Genomic DNA, 17,486 nt, shown 5'->3' with positions numbered 1-17,486 from the left:
CGCGGGAGAATTGAAATTAATACAGTACAATGCAATTCTTTTGAGCGTTTAACTGCTTATTTAGTCTTCATTTCCTTTGATGATAGAGCACGATATATAAATATAAAAATATTATAAAAAGGAGAATGGCCCAATAATTACATATAAATATTTAATCCGGATCTTGAATATCCATATTAATAAACAGGCTATTCACAATATGGAATGCAAAGAATATCGTTTTGCACAAGAATTCGCGAGGCTACCATCCTCCATGTCTACACTTGCCCAAATATCAATTAAGAAGTCATTATGCCAAAGTAATTTATATAATGTGTAAACTAAGCGGAATAAGTGTAATGGAATATAGACATATTGCACTTATCATACATATTAATTTTACAACATCAAGTATCAAATTATGTAATAAATGAAATATGATGTTGTTTTAGGCGAACTCTTCTCATACAATCAATTATTATAGGTTCAGCTTTTACATCACACGCGACCTTTTCGAGGAGAGGAAGCGTAGTAGCGATTGTTTATATTGAAATTGTGACATTGTTGGGCATTAAATTTCACTTTGAGCGGACGATGCTGCTAGACAGTATCATTTCATTTTATCAATTCGATATTTTTCACTATCATAGGTAAAATAATTACGCCAGATTTTTAACATGAAAAACATAACGTTTAGTGTCTCATTTATCAATATATATTATTTCCTATCTTGACAAATTATTTTGAAAAAAACACTGTACATAATCATTATATACGTACAGTTCCTACGTATCTACGAACGAAAAATAATCTATATTAGATAAAATAACTATTTCATCTAGCATCTGTGAGTAATTTTAGTATTGCCATTTGAGGTTTAGTACTTCCCCAGAAGCTGCAATTATCTAATGCGGATGATAACAAGTTTTTGTGATCTTTCTAGTCGCGTAATGACAGCCTGCTGAATGTCTTTGCTAATATACATTAGATTGAAACAAATACAGCAAAAATCAAGGTCGCAAGCACTACTGAAAACTACAGTTTACGAAGAAGACAATGTTTCAGAAAAAAAGACAAAAATTTACAGTAATAGAAGGAAAAATACATTGAGAGGCGAAAGTTTACATTTAAATATTAAGGTTTTAACCCTCTACCGCCTGACACGAGTAATCGGAGCAATATTGTCACGCGCCTACATCCTAAAAAGGAAACGTTCTAGTGAGCGCAAAATGACTTGCACTGATGGTTGCCGCCACGTACGACAACTTTAAAATGTTCTCTATTGCCTACAAACGTCCTCAGGTTGCTACGCTCATGCAATAGTTTACGTATAATTTAAGTTGAAAATTATGTTCCTGGAGAGCGGCATACGGCGGTTAAGGGTATATTAATGAAGAAAAGTTCAAAAATTTACGACAATAAGATCATAAATTTTGCATTTAGAGTTGAGAATCACGCATTCAGCGCCAGAAAAGTCAAGTCAAAAAGAAAAGTCAGAAAAGTCAAGACGAGCCTATCAGCGAGAAATTATTGTGGTTGTCATATCCCCGTGACAGAAGTGCCGGAATTTTTGCCCGTGACCACAAACGCTACCCACAATCCCGCGGTGTGTTTCAAGTTAATTGCTTAAGTCACAGGACTGAGTTAGCATCAGTAAGGCAGCTGCCTCAGTGAGTGAGGCAGCTTTGAATTGAGGCATAAAGTTTGGGAATTTGCTCCAATATACACTTTGAAATTATTACCTTTAAAATTGCAATTTGAAAACATGTGTATTTCCTATCAGGATTGGTTTAGGATTTTTTGCGTCGAACTCTCAACGTTGGCGAATGTGAGAATATATTTTTCATGCAATTGCACTGGCTTCGAGTTTTTCCTATGTGCCTGTACAAAATCTCTGTTATATCGCTACACGATTTCTAATTTCTGTTTAAATCCTAATATCCATGATTTTAACGGCCTTACAAAGAATGTGTGAAAACCGCTTTTCAGCCCCAGCTGCTAAGTCGAAGTAATGGGAAATAACACATTAAATTCGAATTGTACTTTGATGAACCTAAATAAACGTGCTTTTAAAAATTACTTTTCAGAGACAACACTTCTAAACTTGCCAATGTCTCCGATGTTACACATGCGCAATGAATTTATTATTTCATTTTTAAATATGTAAATAAATTATTTTTGAAATTTTGTTAATATGAAACAAATTATTAAATATTTTAAATTATTTATTCTGCCAATTGATTCAAGCATTGTCTCTGACTTTACGCAAGTGTGCACAATTTCAGATCGATTGGACGGGTAGAAGCATGGTTGAATTAATACTATTAATTCAACCATGGGTAGAAGTGTGTTAAATATCAATTATATGATTTGTAGCAGACCAACACACAACAAGAAGTGAAGTTGAAGAGAAGTGTTACAAAAATGAAGCACTATTCGGCTAATCGACTCAGAGACGTAGAGATGTTGCTGGCAAATGTTAACAAACTTTCTACATGTAATTTCCAGACGAACCTGCTGTTCCTACTCAACATCCTGCGGGTACTCATCACGAAACTGAAGGCGAGCGTGTCTACGGAGACGCAGCAAGTCAAGTGAGTCCTTCAAATTTAGTTAATTTCCCTCTAGTAATTCTTTAGTTTAGTTTTCCTTCGCATTAGCTTTATAGGATTACATGTTGCTCAGATTTATTTTAATGAGATATTCAAATTATAGAATTTATATTAAAAATCTGGAGCGGTCAGGATTTTAATTAATTAAGGCCTACCTTAAATAATATGCTATAAAAAGCAAAGAAAAAACTCGTACATTCACTATAATTTGAAGGCTGACATTTTGAACAATTTTTACTTATTAATCGAGTACAATATGCTTTCGGCACGCATTTTTACCTGTGAGGATTTAATTAGCCGCATCTGAACAGTAGCGCTGCTCACAGTCAATTTACCTTTAATTTCCAACACCAAAATATTTTTTCTGCTTGATTATAGTCTTTTTAAATGTTTAAATAGCAATTTAGTGCTGCATTCAAAACAAAAGCTCCATGCAATAGACGTGAAATGAAATCAAAAAGGCATATTGAAAAACATAGGTAACTGGAAATCTGAATTCAAATAAAAATGTCAAATCAATACTTCTAATTCAGTCTATTAACAAAGGTGTAACTTAAAACAACATAGATTGCGCAGCTTGCTTTGGAAAATGTTAATGGAAAATGTGTACATGTGAAGCGTCCTCAACCTACAGATCGTTTTGACTCTAAAGATTCGAGAGAAAAACGTATTTCCTGTGAGTTCGACTAATAAAAATCTAATAAAAATAGCAATTTTCTCTTGTGTATCTAAATTGGTTCTCGATTTCAGCACAAAGATGAAACCAAAACACACTGAATTTACCTATCACTAAGAGAAAGCGTTATGCCGGATATATCATTGCATTTTTCTCGTGGCCGATTCCCCCGACCCCAGATCTAATTCCAATTTTCTGTACAATATTCCTGTGCACGTTAATTGTCGGTAGAATTTTTGCAGTCAAATGCTAAAAAAAATTGCGATCGATTAAATTTTATAAGCGTTTAGCTATCAAATTTCTGTTCACAGATAGGGTACAAAAATTAGCCCTCAACTTACGTGGCCCGATGACAGTGCTGTTAGGATTTACGATTCTGGGATTTATGGTGCTAGGATTTATGATGCTAGGATTTATGATGTTAGAATTTATGACGCTAGAATTTATGATATTAGAATTTATGATGCTAGGATTTATGATGCTAGGATTAAGGATTATGATGCGAGGATTTATGATGCAAGAATTTATGTTGCTAGGATTTAGGATTATGATGCGAGGATTTATGATGCAAGAATTTATGTTGCTAGGATTTAGGATTATGATGCGAGGATTTATGATGCAAGGATTTATGTTGCTAGGATTTATGATGCTAGGATTTATGATGCTACGATTTATGATGCTGGGATTTATGATGCTAGGATTTATGATGCTAGGATTTATGGTGTTAGGATTTATGATGCTAGGATTTATGATACTAGGATTTATGATGCTTGGATTTATGATGTTAGGATTCATGACGCTAGGATTTGTGATGCTAGGATTTTTGATGTTAGGATTTATGATGCTAAGATTTATGATGCTAGGATTTATGGTGCTAGGATTTACGATGCTGGGATTTATGATGTTAGGATTCATGATGCTAGGATTTATGGTGCTAGGATTTACGATGCTGGGATTTATGATGTTAGGATTCATGATGCTAGGATTTATGGTGCTAGGATTTATGATGCTAGGATTTATGATGCCAGGATTTATGATGCTAGGATTTATGCAAGAATTTATGTTGCTAGGATTTAGGATTATGATGCGAGGATTTATGATGCAAGGATTTATGTTGCTAGGATTTATGATGCTAGGATTTATGACGCTAGGATTTATGGTGTCATGATTTATGATGCTAGGATTTATGATGCTAGGATTTGTGATGCTAGGATTTATGATGTTAGGATTCATGATGCTAGGATTTATAATGCTAGGATTTATGATGCTAAGATTTATGAAGCTGGGATTTGTGATGCTAGGATTTTTGATGTTAGGATTCATGATGCTAAAATTTATGATGCTAGGATTTATGGTGCTAGGATTTACGATGCTAGGATTTGTGATGCTAGGATTTATGATGTTAGGATTCATGATGCTAGAATTTATGATGCTAGGATTTATGATGCCAGGATTTATGATGCTAGGATTTATGATGTTAGGATTCATGATACTAGGATTAATAATGTTAGGATTTATGATGTTAGGATTTATGATGCTAGGATTTGAGATAATAGGATTAATGATGGTATGATTTACTTTGCAACGATTTATGATAAATTGCAATATATGGTCATCAGACAAATTGCGATCACCGTAATGATTTCATAGAATATGGCCTTTGATTAGTGTGAACGCAGCCTATGTGTTGGTGAAGCTTGCTGGAGATGAAAAAGTTTTACTGATGATTTCATAGCTAACAATTTATTTTAATTAGTATTAAGCAATTATAACCATGCTTACTATCCAACGGCACATCAGCTAATAAGCTTGAATATTGAAACTGTTCTTAACATCGATTCTTGAATGATTCCAATGATTAACGATCATATAATACGGAAAGCTGAATAGGTTGTAATATTGAATATTAAAAATTTCCCCAACATTGCTTTAAACTAAACAAATTTAATATAATACAGGGTTTCACAAACATTTTTGTATCGTGGACCACCAGGTAACTCGCTGTGTTCCACTAATGCTACGTATCATCCGTCAATATATAGCATCAGTAGCATTTTATTTTATTCAATCCACCAATTATTAACTATTAATAAATAGGTGTGCTATGGTGCTGCTGCCACTGCTATATGCATCACGCCGGCACCGTATTACCTTATCAGTGCTGATTAATGCTGTTGTTTGACACGTAGAAAAGCGTTGCTTTAGCCTAGAATAATATGCATAATTACTGAAAACAACATAAAAGTAATTCAACAGCGCACAATAATACGTTACTAATAATAATATGCAGAGAAATGCTGTTGTTTTGACACGCAGGAAAGCTGTGCGTGCAGCAATAGTGCTGCTGCTGGTCGTCATGCCAGCTCAATAATACGCTATTAGTGCTGATAAATGATAAAAAATACATTAGTGCTGATAAGTGCTGTTGTTATGACACGCAGGAAAGCGGTGCGTGCAGCAATAGTGCTGCTGCCGCTGCTGGGCATCACTAACAGCCTGCAGATGGTGTCATCACTACTGGACCAGCGGGCCTGGACCTTCGCAGCCTGGAGCTACTTCAACACAATCCTTACTTCCTTCCAGGGCTTCTTCGTGGCGCTCATCTACTGCTTCCTCAACCAAGAGGTGCGCTTGTAATTCATGCGCATAATAGGGAAATTCAGCATGGTTTTAATGCATTAGTGACAATGAAGAGCGTTGGTAATCGATGCACAAAACCACAAAATTCAGCATGGTTTTAATGCATAAGTAACCATGAAGAGCGTGGGAAATCATGCATAAAATCAAGAAATTCAGCACGGTTTTTATGTATAAGTAACCATGAAGAGCGTGGAAAATTCGTGCACAAGACCGCAAAATTCAGCACGGTTTTTATGTATAATATAATTGAGTAACCATGAGGTGCGTGGGTAATTCCTGCAAAAAAACGCTAAATTCTGCACGGTTTTTATGAATAAGTAACCATATGAGGTGCGTGGGTAATTCATTCAGAAAAAAGGGAAATTCGTCTCATTTTGTGTGTATTCGTAACCAATCATTGCGCGGTAATTCATTCACGGAAGAGTGAAATTCCTCACAGTTTTATGTGTTTACGAAATCAGGATGTGCGAGGATAATTAAGGAAGGAAATGGCGATATGAATCAAAATTTTATAATTTTGCGTAACCAAGATGTGCGTGGGTAATTCTAATTGAATTACCCACGACGGAATCGAAAAAATTTGCAGGAATACTCGAAAGAATCGAAAAAATAAGTTGATTACTTTATAAATGAACTGAGAACCAATGTGTAATCATTTGAATATGTCCGTAGACCAATCATATCATATTAACTAAATAAAAGAATTAGGTCCAAATTTCTATCACATTGACTTCCCGAACATTAGGAAATTAAGAAAAGCTTCCCGTGGCGGCAACAAACTCTTCCATAACTATTTAATGGAGCTACTTTTAGAAGATGGCAGATATTGGTGCAGTCAAAACGGTGATACATAACAAGCCTCGCATATCACGACCTGCCGTGGCCGCATCTGAGTAGGCCATTAAAGTTCATAGCACGTCTTTTGGATTCAATTTCATATCTAGAAATGCTGAAATTGTCTCAAGTGACCAACCAAGTCGACGTAACTTCATGTCCGACTTTTGACTGATAAAATTATTTGAAAATTAAATTTTTTCATAATAACATTAAATTAAGTATCAATAATTTCTAGCGATAAATGTTTCTCGATTAAAGTTTTTTAGTTTTTAAAGTATGACTGAAAAAAAAAGAAAAATATTCAGCTTTTTGCCTTAACAAATTTTATCTAAGATAACTTTGATCCCTTGGAACCCACCGTTATTCAGAAGTCAGAACATAGGTTTGTTTTGAACGTTTTAGATTAAATTTTAAACCATTATGAACAATTACAAAAAAAAATCAGATTCAAAGCACCGATATCAGTTGTTTTCAATATAAGAAACATCCCAATAAATGTCATCATAAATAATACGATATCAAAATTTTTTCTAAACTGCTTCGCAAATTTCAATTTAGAATAAAATCGAAAATGACATTAACCGATGTTGAGGTCAAAATGCGGGCTGAGGCTGAGCTTGATCAGACTAGTGCCTTGCGTCTCCTAACGACCGCAATGAGCCTGATTTATTCCTTGCAATTGAGACGAATGCTCACGAATAGTTACGAATGGTTACGAATAGTCGCCTAATAAAGCTGTCGAAATGATGAAATGAGCTGGCGTTTCTCCCCGCCAGGAAATTGCTTGTTGCCAAACTGAAAAATGAGCTCCTATATTGCTCGTTTGGAATTTCATTTGCACTTTTGGACAAGTAATTAGCCTGAAAAGCCAGCCACGTGAGTTAGTGAATTATGTACGAGTGTTGTGGAAAGTGGGAAGTTTTCCACATTAACTCAATTTGGAATGTATATTGTGAGATGAATTTTCATAATTTTAATTTTATTTTTGGTAAACAAGAATTAGTTTTGTTTTCATTTTGTTACGCTGACATGAATTACACAAAGCATGAGAACTTCTAAAGCCGCGCTTCTTCATCCGTAAGGTTCACATTCAAGGCCTTAAAGGTAAAGCAGCCATACGTTGAGGATGTCTATACGCCTGTATCATAATGACCAAGTCTTAAAGTCTTTATTCTACAGCCCTATTCGAGCGCGGTTCCCTCACCGAAAGTCTACTAGAGACCGCACAAGCATCAACATAAACACTCAGCAGCAGCAGCCGTACTGCCTCATTATAGTGCGCTGCGGCAGCCGTGAGTGCGTCGAGTGCTCATTACGGTGCACGTTTGTGCTGCTGGGGCGCATCACACTACGCGAGTAGTGTAATGGTTCGCGCAGCAGGTGCGCATCATATCAGCAGCAGATGCGCATCATATTAGCAGCAGGTGCGCATCATATTACGCATATATCATCACTGTTTGTGCTGCAGGTGCGCATCACACCACGCATATATCATCACTGTTTGTGCTGCAGGTGCGCATCACACCACGCATATATCATCACTGTTTGTGCTGCAGGCGCGCATCACACTACGCATATATCATCACTGTTTGTGCTGCAGGTGCGCATCACACTACGCATATATCATCACTGTTTGTGCTGCAGGTGCGCATCACACTGCGCAAGTTCAGCACTAACTACTCGCACAGTCGCAGTCTCTTCAAGTCATCCCGACGCTTCTCTATGTCCACCAACGTACAGAGGTGGGGCTAAAACTATATTTTGATCCTCTAATTTTTTTGTGTCTATGCTCAAACAGTAAGATTATTTTAATATTCAAACGGAAGAGCGCACAAGGAAAAAAGTTTAAATCAGAATAAACACAATATGAATAAATTTACGTATAGTATTTACGTACGTATAGATACAGAATGGCACAAATCAGGCTGTCACAAATTATTATTTTTAAATTATTAAAACGAGAGTTAGAAAGAAAATTTAGAAGCCAAGAATATGAATGTAACTCAAACAACCTAAACAAACCATACACTCCTTACTCCTATATTTTAATCTCATCAATAGTTTAATGTTACTATCAGGCCCAATAAACTTATAAGAAACATCCAAATGAACACTCTCACTCGCATGAATTTGCCACCTGCAACAATTGCTACCAAATTAAAACGCTATAACACGATACTGCCACCACACCACAACAACATATCGCAACACTCCCATCACACCACCAACACCCCACACCACAACACTCTCACCACACCACCACACAAAACACTCTCAACACACCACAACCATATGTCACAACACTCCCACCACAACATCACACAAAACACTCTCAACACACCACAACCATATGTCACAACACTCCCACCATAACACCACACAAAACACTCTCAACACACCACAACCATATGTCACAACACTCCCACCACACCACCACACAAAACACTCTCAACACACCACAACCATATGTCACAACACTCCCACCATAACACCACAATTCCATGTCACAACACTCATCCTACCAATAAGTGCGGATGTACAAGAGATCATCATGAGCGGGAGGACACACCGCGGTCACAAGTGCGGGGTTATCAGTAAACTTGGCGATGGATGAGCTCTACTGAGCGTCATTTGAATTGCTCTCACGTAATCAATTTTCAGTCTTCATGAAAGTTTATATATTATAAATTAAAATATTCTAGCTACGAAAGCAACTGTGATTATAGCGGACTTGAAAATATTTTTGTTAATACTACTACTGTGTTTTTTACAATCCTACCTCATGTTCAGTACAATGTATTACAGATAACTCGTCTTTGAAACCCTACGTCTTATTCAGTATAATGTATTACAGATAACTCGTCTTTGAAACACTACGTCTTATTCAGTATAATGTATTACAGATAACTCGTCTTTGAAACACTAGTTCTTGTTCAGAATGATGTTTCCTTCCCTGAAGATTATATGCAAAAGCGAGGGGAAGAACGGCAAAATAATTTCGATAGTGTCTTAAACATGTCATGTCTCAGCACGATTAGAGGCGATGGAGTCCTGTTTGAAATTGATTTTTCTTCCTGAACTTTATAACATAATATTTTTCTCATTCACTTTAGATAGCAGGAAAATATTTGCTCGCTTTCAACTTTCCTTTATAGATCATTATGCATCACTCTCCACGGCATGAAAGCCGTTCATCTTATACAATTTTTGATCGAATCCAAAATTGATCATAAATTTAAGGTCCAGCCGGATAATTTTCACATTGCCTTTCGCTTTCCTACTTATAGTTAGGTGACTATCTGCGCAATTTTTATTCCTAAGCAACAGACTATTGAAACTTTACAAAATTTATGAAGCCGTGTCAAATTGACTGTCATTATGGCTAACCGTTCTTTGTGATTTTTTTCTGAAGCATTCATATCGAGTAACTCCATTACAACTGCACATGACCCGCCGTATCAAATTTAACTGTCATAATTGCTTCTGTTCAAACTCCATCATTTTCATTTAAAACATTCAAATTTAGTAACTCCTTCCAACCACTGAACATGACCCGCTGTTTTAATATACCCCTTCTTCTCCATCTTATAGCGAGGCCATACCTATGACAGCGACGGTGAAGGCGCCTGTCTTGGCCGTGATTTGCGAAGACTCTTCGGAAAAGGAAGCGACACCTGTCACAGTCCCTCTGGTGTCACACACCAGTGACACCCAAGTTAATTATGAATCACCAGGTCTTTTTGCATCCAGAAGTTTCGGAAATGAGACAAGCTCGTCGCGTCCTCCAGAGACACACGCCGCAGATCTCAACGACGTTCGAAATCCTGGAGTCGGCGCCTATCAGAGCGTTCGATATTCAAATTTGAAGGATGGCTCAGAGATGATCTCGGGGTCTCCGCGAGGGGAAGAACGGCAAAATAATTTTGATAGTGTCTTGAACAGTAAAACAAACACCGAGTATGATAATACGTGCATAAATAAGGAAGAGTATGATAGCTTGGACATGACGAGTACAGCCAACCACCATCATCTATATTCGTTTAGTGACAACGATTGTCAGAGACTCACAGGAGACGCACACCCGCAGCCGAATATACTCCACAATACACATCCAGTTGAACGGAATAGCGAAGTGTCTGCTGAGAGATTTACCCCGGCAATCCGGTTCTCATGTGATAATTTTATCGACGGCACGAACATTAATCCGTTAGCTCAAAACAACATCGCTCGCATAGATGCTCGTAAAAACGACGCATTATTCATTAATCCTTCAGTGGATTCTGCTAGGAATCTCACTTCAATTTTACCTGTCACTTCACCGATATCCAAATTCGAGAGATCAACAAGAGATTTAGATTGCGCTCCAAAATATCTTGGAAAACAAGACTTCTCGAGAGACGCGCTCTCGGAGTTTCCGCAACGCCAGCAGTCAGATTCAGCAGTGAATTTGATGTCAACAATTGAGCTGCCTGATGCCCCGACGAAATTAAGAAACCAAAGTCAACTTGAGCGAAAAGATTCCGACCTCCTAAGCCATACTTCGAACGTTAATTCATTGTGACACCGAGAAGAAAATACATCGAAACGACGAAGCATGTAAATTTGAAACGCGTGTTGCATTAATTAGCTTAAAATAATGTTTTTTTCAACCACCAAAGTTGTTTGTGAAAAAACTTATTGAGAAAAAACTTGTTGGAAGAACGTATTTTAAAAAAGCAAGTGCACCGTGTGTTAAGTGAAGGTTCTATTTAATACACATGTATGCTGATTTTAAAGATAGAAATCTTTCACCTCCAATTCATTTGCGTTTTTGGAAAGCGCGCAATTAAATTTATAGGATATTATCTATGAATAAAAATTTGTTTCTCTACGCAACTGGGAACATCGAGACGAAACATGCATTCAATCAACACGCAATGCCCATGACATAGTCCACTCACCCGAGTTCTATTGTAGTTAGCATAACAACATCCACGAAACAAGTAACGGTTTTAATACAAAAATGAAGATCATTAGGTTAAAGTTTTTATAAACATTAATGCTACAATTAAGTCCATTAAAATCATCCTCGCTTTACTTTTAAGGGGCAAAAAAATAATCGGGTAGCGCCTTGATGCGTGCACATATTTTTTGCTATTCGATAGAAGACGGCACCATTATTTTAGCAAAAACAAAAACACATAAAAGGATGCAACATTATATGACGTTTAAAAGTTTATTATTATTCATTATATGACGCTGGAAAGATATCTTTTATTCGCTATATAATGACCAGATGTTCAACAGTCAGCATTTACATGCGTGTATCCATTCAATTTTTGAGAAAATTCAAGATTTGTGAGTATATATGAAGGCTGGCGTCGTGAATACAAAGAAGCTGAGCGTTTTTCATGGAAATTTATTTTAATTGGCGAAATTCTATGACCTTGAAAATTTGAGGTAAATGTGATATTTAAAACTTAAAATGTGATTTCTGCTATCGCATGGGCACATTATAGTTAAAAAAATTGAGATATAAAAATTAAAATGTTATCTCTGCTATCGCAAGTGTACATTATTTTTAAAAGGAAAAGTTACTTCAAATTCTTTAACATGATTTAAATGGTAGTTCATTCCTAAATGTGGTTTTGGCCGGGCCTCTCTTACATAGGTTTCAAATTTATTAACTGGATTTAAAATAACCCGACTCGGGACGACGAAATTCGGAAAAATAGTTTACTCAAACGGCAACGATTTATTTCGCGCCATTCCGGGCAAACCTTCTAGCTTAGTGTGTTCATTTAAGTGTCTTTGTGTGTGCTTATTTATACAACTTGTATAAGCTATCAAACATAATTTATGCGCTTGATTGTGCATGTATTATTGCTACGTTGAGTACCTTTTAAACCATCACAGGGGGAGCTTTTCTATATTCCTTAATTATAAACCAACACAGGTAAAGCTTTTTTTATTTGCAAAAAAGTTACAGAATATCAGTGACGCACAGGATTCACCTGCTTTGGACACAAATATTCTTGGTGACCATGAACAGCACAATAACATCAATTACTCTAACTTGAAGAACAAGAACAATGTTCATCTGTTAAATCCATGACACTGTGTTGTTATATGTCCGTGTAAACTGTAACTTTATTCATACTGGGAGTGATTATTGGTTCTGAACTTACGCTTGTGGCACGAAGCTTACACTTTGTTATTTTTCATTCCACTTCCACTAATTTTCCACCAAATTTCATTACTAATTTTTAGGCGTAGATGTTAATTAGTTAATGTTAATGTGTGTTCAGCCTGAGCTGCTTAAGTTTTTACATAATAATTATTAAAGAATAGTATATTAAATGTTAAAATAAGAGCACTAGAGATTGCGCAAGGCATCGAACAGCAGAATAATTTTTAAGAATTTATTGCTTCACACGTTTCAGGTGAATATGTTTAGAAATAAGCTATAATCGTCCATAGAATATTTGTTTGTATAAATAAACAATACCATTCCTAGTCTTCAAGGGGTAAATTGCTGTCTGAAGTCTGAGAGATATTCTGTATATTATAACTAAATTACCTGATATACTGAAAGCTTTTAAGTTAATCATTGCAGTGCAACGGGCGCGATTGTCAGCTCTATCATCAACCCGATGAATTTTGAATCACTTAACACGTGTAATTTTCCATTATTTTATTACGTGCAATTTTCCATTATTTTAACACGTGCAATTTTCCATTATTTTAACACGTGTAATTTTCGGTGACAAGTGTTTAATAACAAGGCTGAGCTCAGAACTTCGTACCCTATACGGTCGTGTCGCCATAATAATAATTGACGAACTTTTATATATATATATCTTTACCTTTCGAAAACATTAAATAAGACCAATATGCTAAATTTGATTTATCGTTCTTTTTAAAAATGCGACCGAAACTACCCTCATCGAATTGGCACCACAATACATGAGTTCGATATATTTTGTGTGTAGAATATTGCTAGTCATCACAGAGAAACGTGCAAGATGCTTCAAAGCTAACAACACTGCCCCGTTGATAATGAATCAAAATTGTTAAAAATGCACATTTTTCCGTGAATTTTTCTGCTGATAAAAACAATATCGACTCTGCAGCTAAAGTATGGAAGCTTGTTTTGATAAACGATGAAGTTCAACATTACATCACAGTCATTATATTGCGGCTAGTTCTGAATGCACCGTGACTTCGATAAATTGCTAAGAGCATTTTCTGGTGATTTTTTAGGAGATGATTGTCATTTTGGAAGGTTATTTTATTATAATATCTTTTAGGTAATTATGAGAAGGGACAGATTACAATCTAAATAAAAATTGATCTGGTAAAATTCTGTGATCGTAGACGGATAAAATGTTTTGCCATCTCGCTATGCGCTAGAACTTTTTTTCAACTTTAAATGGTGGATTTCAAAGGCACGTATACATCATGAATATATACGTGTTAAATTAGTGAATAACTATTCTTTTATATTAGTAAATGTTTCTAAAATATTGCATGTAGCAAACGCTATAAAAAAATTTAAACCATTGCCGAATGGCTCATCATATATAAAAAAAAATATAATAAATCATTACCAAATGGCTCATATTAATGGTAAATATCAAGGAAAACTCATTTCAGACTCAATTTTCTCCAAAATCGATTGTGCATAATTAAATCCGTTAAAAATTACAATGTGACAATTATGCGTTGTCAATGCATAAAATATTTTCAAAATATTCACTGGAGTGTAATTAACAAATAGAAGGTATTCATACTGAATTATTCCAGAGTGTAAATATATATTCACTAACTAGTTTGTATATTCACTGAATTGTTCATTATAAGTGGATTTTATATTAAGTGAATTTTGTGTGAGTTGCGTGTCGTATATACATAACATTATTCACTATGAATGATTGTACAACTTACATCCTAGTTCATGATTTCATGACTCATGCTTGGCTTTCTCCGGGGGTGAGAATCCATACGTCGGTCATGAAAACTTACTTAAAATAAGATATTATCATTGAAATAAGATATAACCAGCGCCCAGACATAGATTAAATATTAAGCTAGCACTATCACCCGTCCTACTTAAAGTATTGCTAAGCTTTGTATCAATTATTTAACACTGAATGAGTATAAGAAAGTCATTCCGTGGTGCTTTGCATGTGAATTAAATGTGTTTTGTAATCCGTAGCATTGATAAATGTTGAAGTAACTATAAGGAAGCAGAGTATATGCGTGTATAAAGCTTATGCGGTGTATTAATATTCATTTATAAAATTATTCAGCGATTTATATCAAGAATTATTCATTGTTGGTTGGGGGAAGGCCAGCCTGCACCTAGAGCTGGGAAGGCTGACCTGCACCTAGAGCTGGGAAGGCCAGCCTGCACCTAGAGCTGGGAAGGCCAGCCAGCACCTAGAGCTGGGAAGGCCAGCCAGCACCTAGAGCTGGGAAGGCCAGCCAGCACCTAGAGCTGGGAAGGCCAGCCTGCACCTATAGACTGGCCTGCAAGCTGCTCTATGTTAGGGTATAATCCGATTGCTGTCATTGTAAATAATTGTCTTACCCTAATTAATGTTCAGAACAAAATCGATCACTTAATTTATTTCCATTGGAAAAATAATAAAATATAAATTAGCATGACTACGATAGTTAAAATATACATTGAACGCATTATTTTATACCCCATCAGAAACCACCATTAAAATGAATAGAACCTCTTAAGCAGTTTCGTAAATCCACCTAAATGTTTTCGCATTAATGAATTCTTAAGAGGGCATCTTACATTCATGCAAACGACAGGGAACCTTCATGGCATTTGCTGCACTGGCGTCTGCAGAACCTCATCTTATTCGTTCAATAGATAAAATATGGAAGGAAAATAACCTCTGTTCAGAATAAACAAGAACTTACAGTCCTAAAAGTTAAAGTTAAAGTCATATGTGAAACTTACAGTCAATAAGTTAAAGTTAAAGTTCAAGTCCAACAGGTTTGAGCTCTAAGTTCTACTCTTTAACTTGCCCGTTGACGCGCATGTTCACGATACGTGTAATGATAATGTCGCCAATTTTGTGGCACAATGAATTTTTTTATATTTTTTGTCCTAATTAAATTTTATTATGCGAACCATTCACAGAAAATTGCTCTCGATTAATCTGGCTCAACGTTTCATGAAGTCAGAAATGCTTCCAAAAGAAATACGTGTCCAGGAGAATACTGATAAAATTCAATAAGTCATTGCGAAACAAACGATATATACTTATTATGTGTCAGTGTAATTAAATATGCGCAAATAAGCAGGTTGACAATTTTATTAATAGAGTGAATAACTTAACCAAAACCCATGGTTTTGGTTAAGTTAAGTTAATGGAGAATTCTAATCCCTAGTATTAGAATGTTATCTTTACTGTTGCTGTGAAGCGATTTTGAGAGTTTAGACTTAATGTATTTCGACCAGTGTTACTATAGATAATTTTAAATTAAAATTTAGGTCGATTTCCGTCTAGTGAAGAGATGCCATCACTGGTGTCTCTATTGAGAGTCATAGGCATGTACAGAAAAATATATCTTGTTATGGCTCATAACGACGATGTTTTTCAGAGTAAAGTTCTAATCCCCAGCGACGGTTTTTACTTGCACCTTTTGATACGAGCATTCACACGTTTTAAACTTCCGGATTTGAAAGAAAGGTTAACGCTTTCTATGATACAAATTCACAGCGACCGTAAATCAATCCATTTCTATCTATTGGAGATTCTGGCAATCGACATCGATAATCTGAAAACATATTTTTTTCAGTACGTGAATATTTAAGAGTATTTTTATCTGTCTTATTGTGCAAGGATTCTGAAACTCTGCTAATAATTCACTTAAATTAGACGCGTGCTCATAAAATTCTATTAAGCTTTTACTTTTAAATTCAAGAACCTAAAATTTCATCAAACTACCAGAAGGCTTTCTCAGTAACTGGAATTACCAATTGGAATTTCAGTACGAATTTGCGAAGAGGAGTTCTCATAAGTAAATTAAGAGAAAAAGAATGAGAATTTTAGTCGTAACTTATGAATTTGCGAACAATTATGTAATTTATCAGGTTTTATTTATGCATTAACTTAGGCGCCTTTTTGTCATTCAGCATTTGACAGACGATGAAAGTTCTGCGAATATGTGCAACGTTCTGCTTCTGGGGCCATACTTTCAAAAATCGCAAAGTGAACGTAAGTATACTTACGCTCAATTTTAATGTCCATGATTGGTGGATTTTGCTTAAAAGGCCGTCAATGATTGGTTTATGAACATACGATCTCCTAATTTTTTTTGAAAGTATAGGCCCTGGGGCCATACTTTCAAAACGCGCTAAGTGAACGTAAGTACTTAGGTACGCTTTATTTTCTTGACTATGATTGGTGGATTTTGCTTAAAAGGCCGTCAATGATTGGTTCATGAACATACGATCTCCTAACTTTTTTTAAAGTATAGGCCCTGGAATGGAGATCGCACTGCCATTATCGTGCAGCGCTGCAGCGTTTCGCCAGTTCGCTGCACAAAATATGCGACACTTGAGATGAAATACTCCAGACGAAAGAACCGGGCGGCATGCATATAAAAACGTTCTCCGGACCTCGCATGATCATATTCAATACTATATTTTGGGATATTTATTCAAAGCTCACGAGAAAACGAGCGATATTAGCATTGCTTCCACGAAAACTATGTAATGTGTGCTCTAATTTATA

General features: G+C 35.8%; 1 protein-coding gene across 1 annotated transcript in view; it reads left to right on the top strand.

Annotated features, from left to right (window-relative positions):
• The window catches only part of LOC108678399 (calcitonin receptor-like protein 1), a 32,956-nt gene extending 21,500 nt beyond the window's left edge, over positions 1 to 11,456 (top strand). The window contains exons 9-12 of the mRNA XM_018166814.2: positions 2,488 to 2,573; positions 5,709 to 5,892; positions 8,389 to 8,486; positions 10,336 to 11,456. Of these exons, the coding sequence (XP_018022303.2) occupies positions 2,488 to 2,573; positions 5,709 to 5,892; positions 8,389 to 8,486; positions 10,336 to 11,305 (1,338 nt within the window). The 3' untranslated portion in view covers positions 11,306 to 11,456. The remainder of the gene's footprint in view (positions 1 to 2,487; positions 2,574 to 5,708; positions 5,893 to 8,388; positions 8,487 to 10,335) is intronic.
• Positions 11,457 to 17,486: the final 6,030 nt, after the last annotated feature.

Source organism: Hyalella azteca, unplaced genomic scaffold (assembly GCF_000764305.2).
Source record: "Hyalella azteca isolate HAZT.00-mixed unplaced genomic scaffold, Hazt_2.0.2 contig16722, whole genome shotgun sequence".
Classification (NCBI taxonomy): Eukaryota; Metazoa; Arthropoda; class Malacostraca; order Amphipoda; family Hyalellidae; genus Hyalella; species Hyalella azteca.
This window is presented reverse-complemented; position numbering and strand designations above follow the sequence as displayed.